Here is a 17,141-nt window from a genome sequence, read left to right as displayed (position 1 = left end):
TCGACACATCAATGTACTATCTCGTTCTGTGCTATAGGAACAATGTCTCTTTAAGACACATCAATGTACCCTCTCGTTCTGTGTTATATGGACGCTGTCTCTTTAAGATCAATACATCAGCCGTTCGACGCAGTGTTTAGTTTTAAACGTATTTGAACGAATTAATAAACGACACGCCGTTGCGTTCTCGGCTTTTCACTTCTTGTATCACAATTTCCACAATATACAACTTACAGGTGAAAGGAGTAGGTTTTCGGTTCAAACTTGCAGCGTTAAACCCCTGCCAAGAGCCGGTGGTGGGTGGTTGTCACCTGCCGCGTTAACTTTAGTTTACGGTTACTAAGCAACAGGATCAGGAGCAAGTCATGTGACCAAACAATGACGACTCTAGGCCAGAAGTTCCCAACCTTTTTTGTTCCAAGGATAAAGACAGGTTAATAGAAAAACACAATTTGAATGCATCATTTTAAGATGCATACATTTTAAACTCAAGGACATGTTTTTCAACCTGGTTTATTTGTCATCTTCACAACAACACAAGCAACAGCAATGAAAGGCTTGAGTCTCAGGCTCCCTTCAACAATAATAATAAATAATACATTTAATTTAGAGGCGCCTTTCAAGACACCCAAGGTCACCTTACAGAGCATATAGTCATCATAAATCGTTTAAAAAAAAGACATTGTGGAAAAAATAAATAAACAATGTATATATATATATATATTTTTTTTTATAAGAGAAACACCGAACTAGAGCATGACTTAATTGACATGGCGGCGGCGGCGGTGGGGGACGCGGCCGTCCTCAGCCCCCCTGACATAATCAGACTCATCCGGAGCAAACCGGACGTCGGCTTCCTCTACATGACGTCGGCCGTGCCCAGGTCCTCCATCGACTACGACCCTTTCTAAATTCTACCTGAAGTACGTCCGACCGAGACATCTCTCTTAATTGTATTAATACTGTACTTGACTTGGGAAGCCCTGCACAAGAATTCCAATGTGTTTGAACTGTCTGGTTTATGCACAAATGGCGAATAAAAACCTTTGAATCTTTGAATCTTTGACTTGACTTGACAGAGCCCCACACTGCATTTACAGTGGTTGAGGTGCATATTATGAACTAAGTGGCAACAAAGGCTAACTATATGAATTGAATAAACCAATATTTTAAATTTCAGAACAATTCAGAAAATGTTCCCCTTTTCCCCACTACAAATAAGTGTATGGAGTCCATGTGGTGGATCAAATAACATGACACGTATAGCTGAAGTTATATTATTATTAATGAATAGAATCACAAAGTTTAAGGCTGGGAATCGCTGCTGTAGAGTAGATGACCAGAGCTGAACACGTGGTACCTCATGTCCACACGTGTGACAAATGAGACAAGACAGTGTTGTCATGATGACTATCATACTTTTTATTATTCAATCACCTTTTTTCCCCAGTTGTGTTAGAAAAACTGCTGTCTAAGTGCATTTATTAGAACAGAAAAACATTGGCATTATGATAGCAACGAGCTTTAGGGAAAAACATGGAAAAATGGCAACAGTATTTTATAAAGTCATTAATCAACGTGAAGTTGCTGGACATTTGCTGCGATACAAAATTACAATAAATAGGGCATGTAGACAAAACAGTAAAAATGGTTTCTCTTTTTTCCTTCTTCTCCGCGAGTCGATATCATACCGTCTCCAGCTCTGAGGTGGCTGAAGTCTTCCTCCGCTGCGATGTCAGCAGGCTTAGCTGTGAGATAAAAGCAGACAAAATGAACCCTTGTGGTTTTTAATGGTCATCATTAAAATGCATCAACCGAACTGAAAATCTTTTTCATTTTTTCCACAATGGTGGTTGCACACAGTGTAGACAACCAAGTCGTTAGAGCGCACATTATCCTAACGATATAAGCTGTAAAAAGGTTAGAGTCCCCCTTGTTTTCTTTGGGTGTTCCACAAAAGGTCAGCCCATACCTGCTGGGTGACAACGGTCGCCCTCTGCTCCGCCTGTGTCAGCCGTCTCTGAAGACGGACACTTTTTTCCTGGTACTCTGCCAGCTGTCTCTCGTACTGTGGACACACACACACACACACACACACACACACGCACACAAAAGCTCTCTAATCAAAACACACTTGATTTTTAAAGGGCAGGAACATTCCTACTCTAAAACCAATCCAGATCTTCTCATGTCTTAATAGATTTAAGACATTCCAGCAGCATTTGTGTGTATTCCTATGCGTGTGTACATATATGTCTGTGTGTGTACCTATGTTTGTATACCTATGCTTTCCGACCGATATGTTTGTGTGCCTCTGTTGTGTACCTATGCGTGTGTGTGTGTGTGTGTACCTGTGTGTGTGTGTGTGTGTGTGTGTGTGTGTATATATGTATGTGTAAACCTGTGTGTGTGTGCGCGTGGCCATGTGTGTGCCTTTGTACCTACGTGTGTGTGTGTGTGTGTGTGTGTGTGTCTGTGTGCACCCAGACGTGTGCCTTTGTACCAATGCGTGCGTGTGTAACTATGTGTGCGTGTGTACGTGTGTACGTATGCGTGCGCGTGTAACTATGTGTTCTGTGCACCTGATGCGTGCGCGTGTACCCGTGTGTGCGCGTCACACTGACCTCGGCGATGGTCTGATGGTCTGCGTCCAGCTGGAGCTCCAGCTCTTGAGTGCGCTGCTTCTGTCGCCCCAGCTCTGCCCTGTAGGAGTCGGGGACATACCAGAGAGCCAACAGCTTATTTCAGATCAGAGCCGCCGGTTTAGTGCGCCCAGCGGTGGCAAGCGACAGATTTCTCCGCTACGGCGCTGCTAAGCTACACAGACCGTTCAATGGCTGCCCGGCGTCAGTAGAAAACACAAACTAAAGGGAATGAAATTCAATTGAAAGATAAAACCTTAAACTTCTGTCCAAAGTCGTACATTTGTTGTTGCTCGACCAAAGCAGCCGTCTAGACTGTGATTCATTATTCAGGGGTAAGAAAACGTCTTTAAACGTTTGATGGGGATCCTTGGATGGTGCAATCGAGCTGCCAAAAACGGGGGTTTTGTAGTGTGCTCCCCACTCTGGGCCAGTCTTTCAAAGAGCCTTGGGGGGGGCCCGATATTTCTTTCGACAGGATAAGTCTGAGATTCTCGCATTGGTTAGAAGGGCACTCCTTTAAAGCGTGTTTCGATTAGTCCTAGCTGTTTGCCAGAGTTAAGGGTTAGGGTTAGGTTTAGGGTTCACCCTTACCCTAACCCTAGCCCATCGGAGGAGAGCCCTTCTAACCAATCAGAGGTAAGGATCCCAGACTTATCCTACAAAAATAAATATCGCTGGGGGGGGGGGGGGGGGGGCGGGAGGCGGATGGTCCATGGCGATGAGTGTTTCTCAGCCTCTCCACTCCCAGGCCGGTCTCACCGCAGGTTGGCGATCTTGGCCTCGTAGGCCTGCGCCAGCTTCTTGGCCTCCTCCCTCCAGCGCTGGGAGCTGCGCTGCTGGGCGGTGAGGAGGCGCGTCAGGTCGTCGCTGGAGCTGCGGCTGCTGGCCTCGAGCTGCCGCACGCGGGCGTCCAGGCCCAGCTCCTTCTGGCTGTACTCCTGCTCCATCTGGGACACCTGAGGAGGAGGACGGCAGGCGGGCAGGCAGGCAGGCAGGCAGGCAGTCAGGCAGGCAGGCAGTGGGAGATACATTGAAAGAGACAGTGAGAAAGACAGACAAGACAGTGAGAGAGACAGACAGACAGTGAGAGAGACAGACAGACAGTGAGAGAGAGACAGACAGACAGACAGTGAGAGAGACAGACAGTGAGAGACACAGACAGACAGTGAGAGAGACAGACAAGACAGTGAGAGAGACAGACAAGACAGTGAGAGAGACAGACAAGACAGGGAGAGAGACAGACAGACAGTGAGAGAGACAGACAAGACAGTGAGAGAGACAGACAAGACAGTGAGAGAGACAGAGAGACCGTGAGAGAGACGGACAGACAGTGAGACAAACCAGACAGTGGGACAGACAGACAGACAGAGAGACAGACAGAAACAGAAACACATGAGAACGAGAAAGGGAGAGCAAAACACAGCAGAAGGACAGACAGAGCGACAGACAGAGAGCATGTGCGAGAGATATATAGAGAGAGAGAGAGCGAGAGAGCCAGGGACAGATAAGAGGATGACAGATGAACGAGGCAGTATAAGACATGTCAAGGCAGAGCCAGGGTTAATTAACTTTAAAAAGGTAATGAGCTAAGCTAATTAGTTGGCAAAAAAAAAAAAGAACACAGAATTGTTCTTTGCACAAAATTTTAATACACACGTATTCTTCTGTGTTAATCGACAAGTACGCTAATTGCGCACTTGGAAGTGACATCGTTTAATTTTTTTAATCTACGTTTATTTACAGCAACACATCATTACAGCTTCCTATATTTCGATTGGGGGTGCCATGTATAGCACATACAGTACCAGCTGATCTAATCATTCTTCCACTAGCCTCTTTTCTTCCCCTGTGTATCCACATTCAATCCGTCTCCACTCTGTGCTCCGTACCAGCCAGGCGCCTCTTCCACCGCCACCCCCGGCCCAGCCGGCCGACCCCTCTAACACACAACACAAGCTCAGTGTTCTCCATCCTCGTACCCTGCAGGAGCTGCCTCCCCACTGTTCCTCACCGTCCTCCCCTTTCTCCTCCCTCTCCACATCAGCCTTGTTAATAGACCCACACTGGGCGGTGTCCTCCTGTGCTCATCCATCTACCACCTCCGCCCCCCGCCCCCCACCCGCCCCGCCGCTGTGTACCTGTTGCTTGGCTCTTTTCTGCACCAGCAGGTTGGCCTTGCGCTGCTCGTCCATCTCCCTGCGGAGCTGCAGGTTCTCCTGCTGCAGCTGCAGCCGCTCCTCGCTGACGCCCACGCACTCGTCCCGGGCGCCGGCCAGCGAGCCCTGCAGCCGCCGCACCTCCTCCTGGCTGCGGGCCAGCTCCTCGCCGTACCTGTCGACCGGGACCAAGACAGGTGAGTGCAGGAGCAGGGTGGGAGGCAAAGGAGGTGAGGGAAGACGGCTTTATAAACTTTTGACTTTATAGAGCCAGGACGAGATGAGAAGATATCCACTCGTTTGCTCATCATCACACACGGAGCCCTCACTTTTTCTAGACCCTCTACCTCTCCCTCCCTCTCCTCTCCCTCCCTCCCTCCCCCTTTGACTCCAAATGAAACTTCCAAACACCACTTGAGGATATGCTCTTCTGCACGAACTTAACACACCACCGGAAGATTCCGTTGTTGATAAAGACAAGAAAATAATTTATAACGGACCTTATACACTTCACTTTCCAATTCATTATTCTGTCTGTTGTAGCGTGTTGCAGTGACTGCAACAAGATGCCTGGACTCTCCTTCCAGTTAACCAGCCAACGCTGTTGTAAAATGTTTATAAGGCACCCATTGCACTCCTGAAAATACCTGGAAGGAGGAAACGCCCACTCTGCGGTCCTTCTCCAGATTTCCTCCTTGCTAATCAAGGGAGTTATTTCTTGCCCTCTGGGGTGCAAGGGTCAGGGGAGTTTCATAAACATACGGCCTGCTAAAGGGGACATATTATACCACCAGGTGTGAGTGTGATTAGCCTTACAAGCAGTTTCGAAAATCTGCCCAATATGACATCACCAGTGGGCGTGTCCACCTAGATCTGTGCTGGATAGATGAGCAACGTTTACTTCAGTCCACTGGGTAGGCTGGTAGGCTGATCTATCCAGCACACCTGGGGGTATACTATGTCCCCTTTAAGCCCTTTGAGACTGTACCTGTGATTAAGGGCTATACTAATAAAATAAAATTGAATTGACTTGACAGAGATCTAGATGGATGCGCGGATGAATGAATGGAGGGAGAGATGAAGAAAAATAAATAAACATGTGTGCACACACACACAGCCACACACAGAGAGAAAACAGTAGTTTGCATGCCAGCGTCTCGCTCCACTGCCGGCATTGACCCGTCTCGGGCTCCCCTTGATAGTTCGGTACGGGGGCCTTTTTGGAAGTACAGGGAGCGGCATATAATATTCTTTGGAGAAAAGAATGAAAGCTCGGGCAGGAAATTTGATATTAACAAAAGCGAAACGGTTTACGCATGCAATTGTGGCGAGCCAGCTCTGTGTTGGCAGGTAACACGTCTTCATTTGAAAAGAGTCAATCCTTTAAACAAAACCACAACCGAGGAAATAACGATCGAAACGGGCAAGGGCAGGTTTTCAGGAACACTGAGAAAGACATTGAGCATAAGAACGTCGGTAACCGGAGAGCAGGGACCTTCACGCTTCTCGGCAATTGAAAGCCGTGAATAGCAACCGGAGGAAGAAAAAAATAAATAAGAAAACCCAGAGGCATAATATATATTCCACTCCAGTCTCCACACACACACACGCACCCCGTGAGTAAGATGCAACTCACTCCATGTCCAACTTTTTGAGTTTATTCTGAGTGCTCTGCAGAGTGATAGTCATGTCGTCCCTCATCCTGTCTGCGTCTAGACACCGCTGGTGGAGCGCATCTATCTTCCTGAACTCGGGCTCCGCTCGGCCCTCCTTGTACACCTACGCGGGGGGGGGAAAGGGAATAAATAAACGCTTGAAATTAAAAAGGAAACCAAATCATTATGAATAGAACATCCACAACCCAATCCACCACTCGGCGGCGTTGGTGGAGTCTCAATCGACTGGTCCTCGCCTTCTCCAGCTCTTCCTCCACCGCCTTCCTCTCTCGATGGGCCCGCTCCATCTGCGACTCTTTGTCCGCACACTCCTGCCGGCCGGGGTGGTGGTGGTGGTGGTGGTGGTGGTGGTGGTGGTGGTGGTGACAAAGGAGAGACGGGTGGTTCAACGTCTCGTGGTGGAATACGAGGCACAGAGGAAGCAGAGGACCACGGTGTTTTTCCGACGCATGGATTTATTTGTGGCAGCCATCCACGGTATCATCATTGACTGCCACATATTGATTTCCGCTCCTTTGTTTTACTATTTAAGATGGGTAAAATCTTATTTCATTGTGGAGCTGCGCGCATCACATTGATTCGCTCGGACCCACCTCGCCCCCGCCCCCGCTCTCCCTCTCTCGCGAACACGTTGGAAAGGGAGCCGACTGCGAGCGACCCTCCTCCCCCTCCTCCTCCTCCTCCCCCCCCCTGTGCACTTTCAATCAAAACATGATCATGCGAGGGAGGAGGGATTGTTGTTGGCTTCTCCCCGCGGAGATGACGGCTGGCCAAGTTCCTCAGCAGAATCAGTCCCGTGTGAACTCGGCAGCACGATTCTGTCCAAAACTGAAGCATTCACGCGAACTCTGATAAGTCGGCCCGTCTACGTCGTTAACACAGCGCTGTCAATCTCAGAGAGCGCCGTCTTTTGATGTGTTAAACGCAAACATGTACGGAGCCGGTTTCTGATGAAACATTGGAACATCAGGTGTGCGTGTTAAACACCTTCATCAGGGGAAGGACTGGGACCATAAAGCAGGTCTGTGAGGCAATCAGAAACTTAACTCATCGCACAGCGCTCATAAATGTTGTTTTCGGTCATCGAGTCCAACACAACAATAGCATTTCAATACTCGCTTAACAATTCTGCCAACAAGCCTGCATTAATACCACAGAGAGTAACTTTCTTTGAAACTCTTTTTTATCACTGGGCAGTGCTGTGGTCGTATACAGCGTGGCGGGAAGTGTTTTGGAACAGGGGGGGGGGGGGGGGGGGTCTTCTATAGTTGTTGTTTTTTGAGATTCGTTATATTTGATACAGCTTTGTTCGATACACAAATGTGGCGGTTGTTAGCCGGCTGCACAGAGCTGCCCATCAATATCTACGGCTCATTTGTCACAAAGTACTTGCCGTGGAGCACTCATATGGAGTGTTATTAAATATAATAATTGATTTAAAAGGGGTGATATCACACCACCAGGTGTGAGTGTGAATAGCTATTACAAGTCGTTGCAACAGATCTGCCTTTCCCTGTGCCCTAGTGACATCACCAGTGGGTGTGTCCACATAGATGTATGGTGGATAGATCAGCACCATTTGCTAAAGTCGACTGGGTAGACTGGTAGACTGATCCATCCAGTGTACATCTAGTTGGACACGCTCACTAATATTCAAACGGCCTAAAACGGCTAATCACACTCAAACCTGGTGGTATGATATCACCCCTTTAAGAAGCATGGGTGTGTTCCTTCTCACATGCACGTACCCCCCCCCCCCCCCCCCCCCCCCCTCGGTCAGCTACGCCCCAAAAACAAAGATGGGAAACGCTGAGCGGGGCACGTTGAAGCGTGGACAGGGATGCACGGTTGACGACGCAACATGTGGCCGGGACCTCACCAGCTGCAGGGCGGAGAGTTCCTCGGCCATCCGCTGGATCTGAACGTTGCACTGCTTGCGCACGTTCTCCACCTGACAAACAGACAGAGGGATAAACAACTGCAACAACACACGGAACAATTGACTCGGTGGCAGCTGCGGGGCCAGAGAACTGAAACGTTGTTGTTTACCGTCGGTAGTCAGACAGCTGTTCTTATGTTTAAGCAATGAGTACCGTCGACCAAATGCGGAAACAATAACCTACTTGTGTTACCTGTGTGTACACAGGTGGGGTTTTTTATAACGAAAGAGGGACTAGCGTAGTAGAATGCAAATGAAGGCAACGATCACATGTGGTGGTAGTGATTTGATAAGCTCGCTGAAAAATAAGTTGTCGATTCAGGCTGGTTTTTCCTCTTGCAATTTATGCGACACACTAAATAAATAAAGAACAGAAAAAGTTCAGCAAGTCCGCGGGGCACACAATGCGGTGGTCTCAAAGTCTGTAAGACTGCACCCCTCCGCATGTCTGGTGGCAAACCCTCGCCTCTCTTCTGCGACCCCCCACCAACCAACTTGGAGTGGAGTGGATTGTCGCCCGAACACGATAAGTAAAACCGACAATTTATTGAAACCTTTAACACTTTGTCTCAGCCTGCAGCGATCCGGGGTTGAGAAAACAGTGTGTGAATTGGGGCCTGGAGGCATTAATGTGCTGCTGTTTCTTTTTTAAAATAGGAAGAAGAAACACAAGATAAGTAGCGGTGCACTTATTACAATAATACAGCGGCATAGCGCGAGTGTTAAACAAAAAAACCCAAATAAAAGGACGCTAAGCCGACTCCGAGGCAGAGGCAATTGTTCGTTGCCTCTGAACGGCGTGGACCTGCGTGGACCCAGCGACCCCGATCTACACCCTGCCCACCTCCTTTCTGGTGCGCACGGCTGCATCCTGAATCAGCTGCTTAATGGCCTCCTTTGTTTTCTCCAGCTCCTCCACCTTCTGCTTCTCCCTCAAGTGGGCCTAGGACACGAACACAAAGACACATACACAGTAAGAGAGAGAGAGAGACAAACACAGTAAGAGAGAGAGAGAGAGAGAGAGAGATACACACACAGTAAGACGGGGAGAGAGACACACACACACAGTAAGAGAGAGAGAGACAAACGCGCGCGCGCGCACACACGCACGCACGCACGCACACACACACACGCACACGCACACACACACACACACACACACAGTGGAGCCAAACGGCCGATGAAACAAAGATGATTTCAGAAACCGGGAGAATTTGCAGAAACAATAAGGTGAAGGAGGGGGATAATGAGAGTAAAGAGGGCCCCCCGTCCTCACCTGCTCCTTCTGCAGCGAGGCCTCCTCTGCGAGCTGAACGCTTTCGCGCACTTTGGCCAAAACGTCGTAGCGCTCCTCCTCCAGGGAGGCGCAGCGCCCCTGGAGCTCCCCCACCTGCCTCTCCCACACCGCCTGCTCCCTGCGCACCGCCTCCGCCTCCTGGGACGCGGCCTTCAGCCTGGAGCCCGGGGGGAGAGGGGGGAGGAGGGGGAGGGAAAGTACACAGAGAGACGTGGCAGAGTGCACAGGGGGATAGTTGTCAGGGGAAATGGGTCAAAAGCGGCTGTGTGTGTGTGTGTGTGTGTGTGTGTGTGTGTGTGTGTGTGTGTGTGTGTGTGTGTGTGTGTGTGTGTGTGTGTGTGTGTGTGTGTGTGTGTGTGTGTGCCCATGGCAGAATGTGTGTGTGTGTGTGTGTGTCTCTCCGTGTGTGTGTGCGTGTCTCTCCGTGTGCATGTCTCTCCGTGTGCGTGTGTGTGTGTCACTCCACGTGTGTGTGTGTGTGTGTGTGTGTGTGTGTGTGTGTGTGTGTGTGTGTGTGTGTGTGTGTCCATGGCAGAATGTGTGTGTGTGTGTGTGTGTCCATGGCAGAATGTGTGTGTATGTGTGTGTGTGTGTGTGTGTGTGTGTGTGTGTGTGTGTGTGTGTGTGTGTGTGTGTGTGTGTGTGTGTGTGTGTGTGTGTGTGTGTGTCTCTCCGTGCGTGTGTGTGCGTGCCTCTCCGTGTGTGTGTGTGTGTGTGCGTGCCTCTCCGTGTGAGTGTGTGTGTGTGTGTGTGTGTGTCTCTCAGCGTGTGTGTGTGTGTGTGCGTGCCTCTCCGTGTGAGTGTGCGTGTGTGTGTGTGTGTGTCTCTCACCTGGCCTCCAGCTGACTCAGGGCTGACTGGAGCTGCAGGAGTCTCTTCTCCGCGGCGTCCTCTCGACCCTGAGCGTCACGCGCCTCTTCCTCCTACGCACACGATAAAACGCACACAATTAAACGCACACAATTAAACGCACTCACTCAATTTGACTTCACATTCAGGGCGTTTAGCAGGCGCGTACAGCGACTTACAATAATTTGTCAGAAGGAGGAACAACAATATATCTCTGTCGGTACAGTAAGGATGTTGAGAGAAGTGCCAAGCACTAACAATCGCTAGGTTAACCCATTCCCCGCACACGACAAGGACAGCTAGGATAAGATGCTACACAATATAGGTACTATCTTGGTGTGCAAAGACGTACAACGTCTTTGCACACCTCTCCGACTGAGACAGGTGGATATTTTTATTTTTCAATTCGCTTTGCTTCTTGAACATGGAAGGTACTTTTGTCGTACGAAAACAGGTCAATACTTTTCTCTGCAGACGATCTTGGACGTTCTGCAGCAGTTTAGTCATCTCCTCCACGCGGCCTGTGGCTGTCCTCAGCTCAACTTTGGTCTGCCTGCGCGGGGAGGGGGGGGGGGGACACAAAGGAAACGTGGAGCAGGTGAGAGCGGGGGGGGGATTGTGAGCGGAGGGATTGTCAGTCGAACAAACTCCTGAATAGGCGGGGATAGGGTGGCCAGTTCGGGTCCACGGCATAATCAGTAGGCGGTGAAGCGAGCAGGCCATTCCGTCTCTGGTTGTAATCAATCCAGAGTCAAAAGATGGATCTGCCAGTGTTTGGAGGGGGGGGGGGGGGGGGGGGGGGGGGGAGTCAGATTACCTCAGCTGCCCGCGTTGCTCCTCCATCTCCGTGCTCTGCTCCGTCAGCGTCCGCACAAACTGCTGGTTCGTCTGAGAATGGCAAGAGAGGCACAGTGATCGAGGGCGAGCCATTACTTCACACACACACACACACAGATACACCGGGTGTGCGTGAACAAGCACACTGAAACCCTCCCTTCCTCAACTGTGTTGTTTTTCTTGTGCCACCATGCGGGAACTTTCAGGCCCCTGCCCCAGTGGCAGCCGGTGTGAAGAGTCAAAAAGGGACAGGGCTGCCTCATTAACAATGCATCACACGTATATAGTATTACTCCCCTCGACTCGGTCCACGCTCCTAAAGACGGAGACAGGTGTCCGTACAAGTGTGCGGCGGGAGTGTGTGTCTGACGCAACAGCTTAATCACCAAATTAAGCTAATCCAACTGCTAACCTTTCCCGCAGTCACGCCGAATTCAAATAGACAGTGTGTGTGAGAGAAATAATATCTGGATAAAGGCTTCCCTAACAACCCGTAATAAAACTTGCTGGCAGACACACGCGGTGGCTCACTTACAATTTCCAAATGAGTTATTGGAAGCGGCGTTTTCCTCTTCATATCTTCTTTTCCTCCGAACAACAGATCATTAAGGGGTCTCCCGCTAGATTGGTGGGCGATCGCCTAACGAGCTTTTAATAGACCATCACTCACCGATTCCAGCTTTTGATTGGCCACTTGGATATTATGGGTGTGCTGTTGGAATTGGACAAGCTGGTCCTGGAAGACAGAGGAGGAAGCATCCGATGAATTACTATTAGCATTCGGTCATTTAGCCGACGCTACCGAAGCCCGTCGTCCCGACAACGATGATTCTAACGGTGACGTCATTAGGAGCAGGTAGGGGCCGGGATCTCGCGCAAGGATGACTGACGATCAACTGTGAACATTTTGGAAAAACGTGAACGACACATCATCACATAAAGTGTACACATTTCTTACATTTTCATCAGGTTCAAGCACATAACCTAAGTCCCCCCACACTGTCTTTAGCGTCGGCATTCCAATTTAGCCGCGAGGGTTAAAACGTGGGAGAAGAAATCGTGACGCAGAGTTTTAAAGGAATTCAGTTCCACTTCTTGTAGACGTTTGATCCTTTATTCATTCGCTTTCGTAAACACGTTAGAAGGCTGATGTGTAGCAGTGACCGAATCTTTAATTGTCGTTTCTAAGTGCCGTCAACAGAAAGAAAATAAACATAAAATCTCTCTCCCTCTCCCACTTCCATTCAAATTGAGGGTGGAGCGAGCAATGTAAGACCACAAGACATACAGAACACAGGAAAAACACGTATGTGGCACCCACACTATCCTTAAACATCAACCAGAGACCAAGTAGAGAGTATCTATTGCTGACGTGAATTGAGTTTGTTATTCCTTGCATGAAGTGGCTTAATGTGGGGCTTTGATTGAACGACCACCACCACAGAGTGCAGTGGTGGTGGTGGTACGGACGGTCGTGTGGCTGCCGGCCTGTACCTTGAGCTGCTGCCGCTGGGCTCCGTGGACCTGTCCCTCAGACACACTCCTCTGATAGAGCTGTTGGAGTCGGTCCAGCTCCTGGACCGCCGTCTGCCACAGCTCCATGGCCTGCTCGCGCTCCTACACAGTACACACACACACACACACACACACACACACACACACACACACACACACACACACACACACACACACACACACACACACACACACACACACACACACACACACACGGAGAGAAAAGGGAAGAGGACGAAAGTGAAAGTAAAGAGAAAGGATGGAGAAAGAGAGGAAAATAGACAGAGTCAGACACAGAGATGGGGCGAAAAATGGAGAGAGAGAAAGAAAAAGGGAGCCCGACCTGCCCGGAGAGCTGCATTTGTTCCTGGAGGTTCTTGATGACTCCCTCCTCCTCCAGGGAGCCACTGTTCTCAAGGCCTGGAGCCTCTGGCAGGGCTTGAAGCTGGCCTTCCACTGATTCCCGCAGTTCAGCATGCAGCCTGGGAGATATGCAGGGAAGACCCATGTGCTCCAGTTCCCGAAATAACACACAGCAGCGAGTTCTTCCTTCAACTGGAGACTCGAGTAAGGACTGCGTAACAGTCTCATCACTCTCATGCTATCAGGCAAAGCTCAAATCTCAGTGAAAAGGCAGTTTCCCTGTTTTCCACTTCAAATTTGTTTGGAACAACTATGTTGTCCGTGCGAGTTTAATGGGCCAACAGTGGACCCAAACTCAGCTGGACCTAGAAGAGCTAACATACTGTCCCGTAATCAGCGTCCTTAGACTCAGTGTCTGTAAAGGTTTGAAATCAACACCGTGGAGACTGGCCGCTGTAGAAACATCCAAGTAGGAAAATGTATGTTGTACGACCTTGTGGAGCATCTTATCCAAGCTATCTTTGTTGTGTACGGGGAATGGGTTAACCTAGTGATGGTTAGTGCTTGGCACTTGGTTCTATGAACATCCTTACTGTACCGACAAGAGATTTATTGTTTTTTTCTCCTTCTGACAAATGTACTCATTGTAAGTCGCTTTGGATGAAAGGGTCTGCTATACGCCCTTCATTTAAATGTATATATGTATATGTAATGTAACATCGCTTTCATTTTCTTGCAAATGAGTTTCTCATTGGTAGAATATCTCCGTAACTAAACAGAGAACTAGCTGTTATGTTTCCTGGTCCAGGCTTTGTGACGCCTCCTCAAGAAGTTCTGCTGTGACACATGACTGCTGCAGCCGAGAGAGGCTAAGATGCACTAATTCAATATGCATAAATATTTGAGTCACTGTATTTACGATCTATTAAAAATCATAGGGGACACCACTTGTATCTGGTGTGACGCTTGAGTAGGCCAGTGCTATGTGGTGTTATGCCGAGGTGTTAATTAACAATAAATCTGCGCTCTTCATATGAGGAAGGACCTGATTTGTGTAACAAGATGGAGCACATCACAGTTAACCTATAAGGGAAGAGTCAAGCCTTAAGGGAGCTGAATATAATATATTGAATATTAAGGAAACGTAAATGTAAATGTTTAACATTCTATCTGATTTTGTAAAAGATCTGTAGGATGAAAAAATATAAGCGAGGGATATTTCTCTTGAAATATCAATGTATATTGAATCACACAAAGTCAATAGCCACCCTGGCATCAGATTTTCCCTCGTTAAGTGTAGAATGTACTTCTGGGGTGAATACATTGAAATGTAATGGGCTTGACTTGAATAGTCGGTTGTACATAACGTCTTATGCACAGAAAACCTTCGTACCGTTCGTTCTCCTTGATGACCCTCTCCAACTTGACCTTTACGTCGGCCATCTGTGCCTGTTGAATACACTTATGATTTAAAGGCGTTTGAAATGTGGCATTCAGAAATCATCAATATAAATAATAGAATGAGATGAAAAGATGGAAACTCCAGACCTAGTGTGTGTGTGTGTAGGTGTGGGTGTCACTTGTCAAGAGTTTATTCGTGCATCAAATAGCGACTTATCGATGAGGCCTTCATTAATAGTAGCGAGATAAGACTCACTTGTTCAGAGTTCACCTAGACTCTGAATAGCCTCCCCCCTTACACACTTATTGTATGTTGTACGTCGTGGCACTTAATGTACGCACTTATTTTATGTTGCACTTAGAAACAGTACTTTGTGCAGCGTCTTTTCCTAGCTATCTGTGTTGTATACGGGAATGTGTTAACCTAGTGATGGTTAGTGCTTGGCACTTGGTTCTATGAACATCCTTACTATACCGACGGTGACATATGGTTGTTTCTCTTTCTTCTGATCAATGTACTTATTGTAAGTCGCTTTGGATAAAAGCGTCTGCTAAATGCCCTGAATGTTAAATGAAATGGAGGCAAGTGGTGTAAAAATTCATACTCCAGAGTATCTGCAGGTTTCAGCTAGTCAAATTTAAGACTTTTTAAGACCTTTTTAATACCACCTTGAATGAAATTCAAAACCTAAAGCACGCAATGGTGGGGGTTGGCAACAGACGGGAGCCAACTTCGGAAACGGACGTCTTCCAGCCAACTGTCCTTGAATTTGCACCTACCCATTGTCGCAGACTAGCTAGCAAGCACACAGATAATCGTTTATATATGCAGCTAGCAAGGAAGAAGCCTGAAATGTCCCACGAGAAAAAGAAATAATAAATAGTCCTTCCACGACAAATTTAAGTCCTTGAGTCACAGTATTTAAGACCACCATATGACATTTCTAACTAATTTAAGACTTTTTAAGACTTTTAAGGATGCGCGGACACCCTGTACTCCAAATTACCTGGTGTCTGTGCAACTGCTGAGTCATATCTTCCATGTGTCTGTCGTATTCCTCTATCAGAGGAGCCATGATGCTGTAACATAAAGTAGAGCACAGACATGAGTTCTTTAATACCTTCTAATGACATGATTATAGGAAGTGCAAAGGTCTACAAAGAGAGCACCAGTAATTACTATAATATACAAAACAATACAGTTAAATGTGTGAAATGAATTACCCGACAGACTGATGCAGTGTGCAGTTCACACTTGTATTGTATGTATTTAATAATATGCAATATGAAAATATAGTTGTACTATACCTTTTATCCGACATCCAAAGGCCAGGGGATTCGGCAGGTCTTGGATCCTCCACATGACAGCTAGCCTATCCAATGTGCATCACAAGGTCTTAACTTTGTATAGTTTTGTATTTGTCATCAGCAGTAGCCCTGAGGTGCCTGCTAACCTCAATTATTCAATCGAACACAGAGAGAGCAATCTTTTGCTCTGGAAATGGAAATGGTTTGAACATACACTCATTTACATTAATACTTGGAACTAGGAGCCTGGCTCTGCAAAGACTTTTAAACTCAGATAAGATAACCAAGATGTCACTACCTGAGCTGCCATGGTGCTGTGATTGCGGCTGCCATCCTGGTACTTGCTGAGAGCCGAGTTCAACCTCTGCACTGAAACACACACACACACACACACACACACACACTCATAAATAAAGACTTCTACACATACGAAACCAATAACGATGATCAGGAAACGGTCTGCTCTTAATACCTGCAGCTCTCTTACTTACCTTGATCTCGTAGAAATTCAACTTCGGCTTGCATGCTGTGATGAGAGTGTGAAGGGAACTGTGTCACAGTGGCTTAGTTAGCGTCAATCAGAATCACTTAAACGGCTACCAAACCAGATGTAGGCATGAGTCAGGCACGGGTTTGGCTTTAGGCAACAACACATGATACAGGTGACGGTATATGGCTGTGTGTGTACATCGGTGTGTGCGAATGACTGCATGAATGAGTGACTGTTAGGCAATATGTTTAAGCGCTTTGAGTGTCCAATGGTTAGAAAAACATTGTATAAATGCAGTGTTTTTGTCATTTACAGGTCTTTTACATGTTGAACCTTCATTGGAATTCTCTCGATGCTTTAACAACGTGAAGTTTTAACTTAAAGAAGCTTACAGGGTTTAGTAACGGGACGTTACCAGGCGGGGCCGGAGGACGCAGTTAAACCTTCCCAAACAGAGCCTCGTTCCAGGCAAATCACAAGGCTCGATACGTTCAAGTCAGGGGAAATCTCAGAGAAATATATTCAATAAACATGACTTGAAAATAAAACTGATTTACGCCTGAAATATTGAAGTGCGTCGCAGCGTCTCTCCGCCAAATGTTTCCAAGCAAACAAATCTCCGCCAATCACCGTCAAGGAAACAAATCTCGACCAATCACCGTCAA

At 47.7% G+C, this 17,141-nt stretch overlaps 2 protein-coding genes across 4 annotated transcripts in view; both read right to left on the bottom strand.

Annotated features, from left to right (window-relative positions):
- Nucleotides 1-328, bottom strand: part of dnah6 (dynein, axonemal, heavy chain 6) — a 62,384-nt gene extending 62,056 nt beyond the window's left edge. Inside the window, exon 1 of the mRNA XM_060047417.1 lies at nucleotides 235-328. The gene's annotated coding sequence lies outside the window, so the exon portion shown is untranslated. The remainder of the gene's footprint in view (nucleotides 1-234) is intronic.
- Nucleotides 329-1,398: 1,070 nt separating this feature from the next.
- sclt1 (sodium channel and clathrin linker 1) lies at nucleotides 1,399-17,113 on the bottom strand. 3 transcript variants are annotated; one of them, XM_060048237.1, is made up of 22 exons: nucleotides 16,869-17,113; nucleotides 16,478-16,582; nucleotides 16,285-16,355; nucleotides 15,987-16,051; nucleotides 15,686-15,758; nucleotides 14,671-14,726; nucleotides 13,258-13,396; nucleotides 12,894-13,016; nucleotides 12,070-12,135; nucleotides 11,380-11,450; nucleotides 11,025-11,115; nucleotides 10,545-10,636; nucleotides 9,693-9,870; nucleotides 9,261-9,359; nucleotides 8,357-8,428; nucleotides 6,714-6,788; nucleotides 6,438-6,580; nucleotides 4,784-4,976; nucleotides 3,405-3,601; nucleotides 2,625-2,703; nucleotides 1,973-2,068; nucleotides 1,399-1,748 (listed from the first exon to the last, which is right to left on the bottom strand). In XM_060048237.1, exons 2-22 carry the CDS (start codon nucleotides 16,509-16,511, stop codon nucleotides 1,686-1,688), a joined length of 2,076 nt encoding a protein of 691 aa, XP_059904220.1. In that variant the 5' UTR covers nucleotides 16,512-16,582; nucleotides 16,869-17,113; the 3' UTR covers nucleotides 1,399-1,685. The 3 variants fall into 3 exon arrangements, with proteins under 3 accessions (XP_059904220.1, XP_059904219.1, XP_059904221.1); XM_060048236.1 differs by having other exon boundaries at nucleotides 16,478-16,535; XM_060048238.1 differs by having other exon boundaries at nucleotides 16,478-16,512.
- Nucleotides 17,114-17,141: the final 28 nt, after the last annotated feature.

The sequence above is a fragment of the Gadus macrocephalus genome, chromosome 3 (genome assembly GCF_031168955.1).
Source record: "Gadus macrocephalus chromosome 3, ASM3116895v1".
In the NCBI taxonomy this organism is placed as follows: domain Eukaryota; kingdom Metazoa; phylum Chordata; class Actinopteri; order Gadiformes; family Gadidae; genus Gadus; species Gadus macrocephalus.
This window is presented reverse-complemented; position numbering and strand designations above follow the sequence as displayed.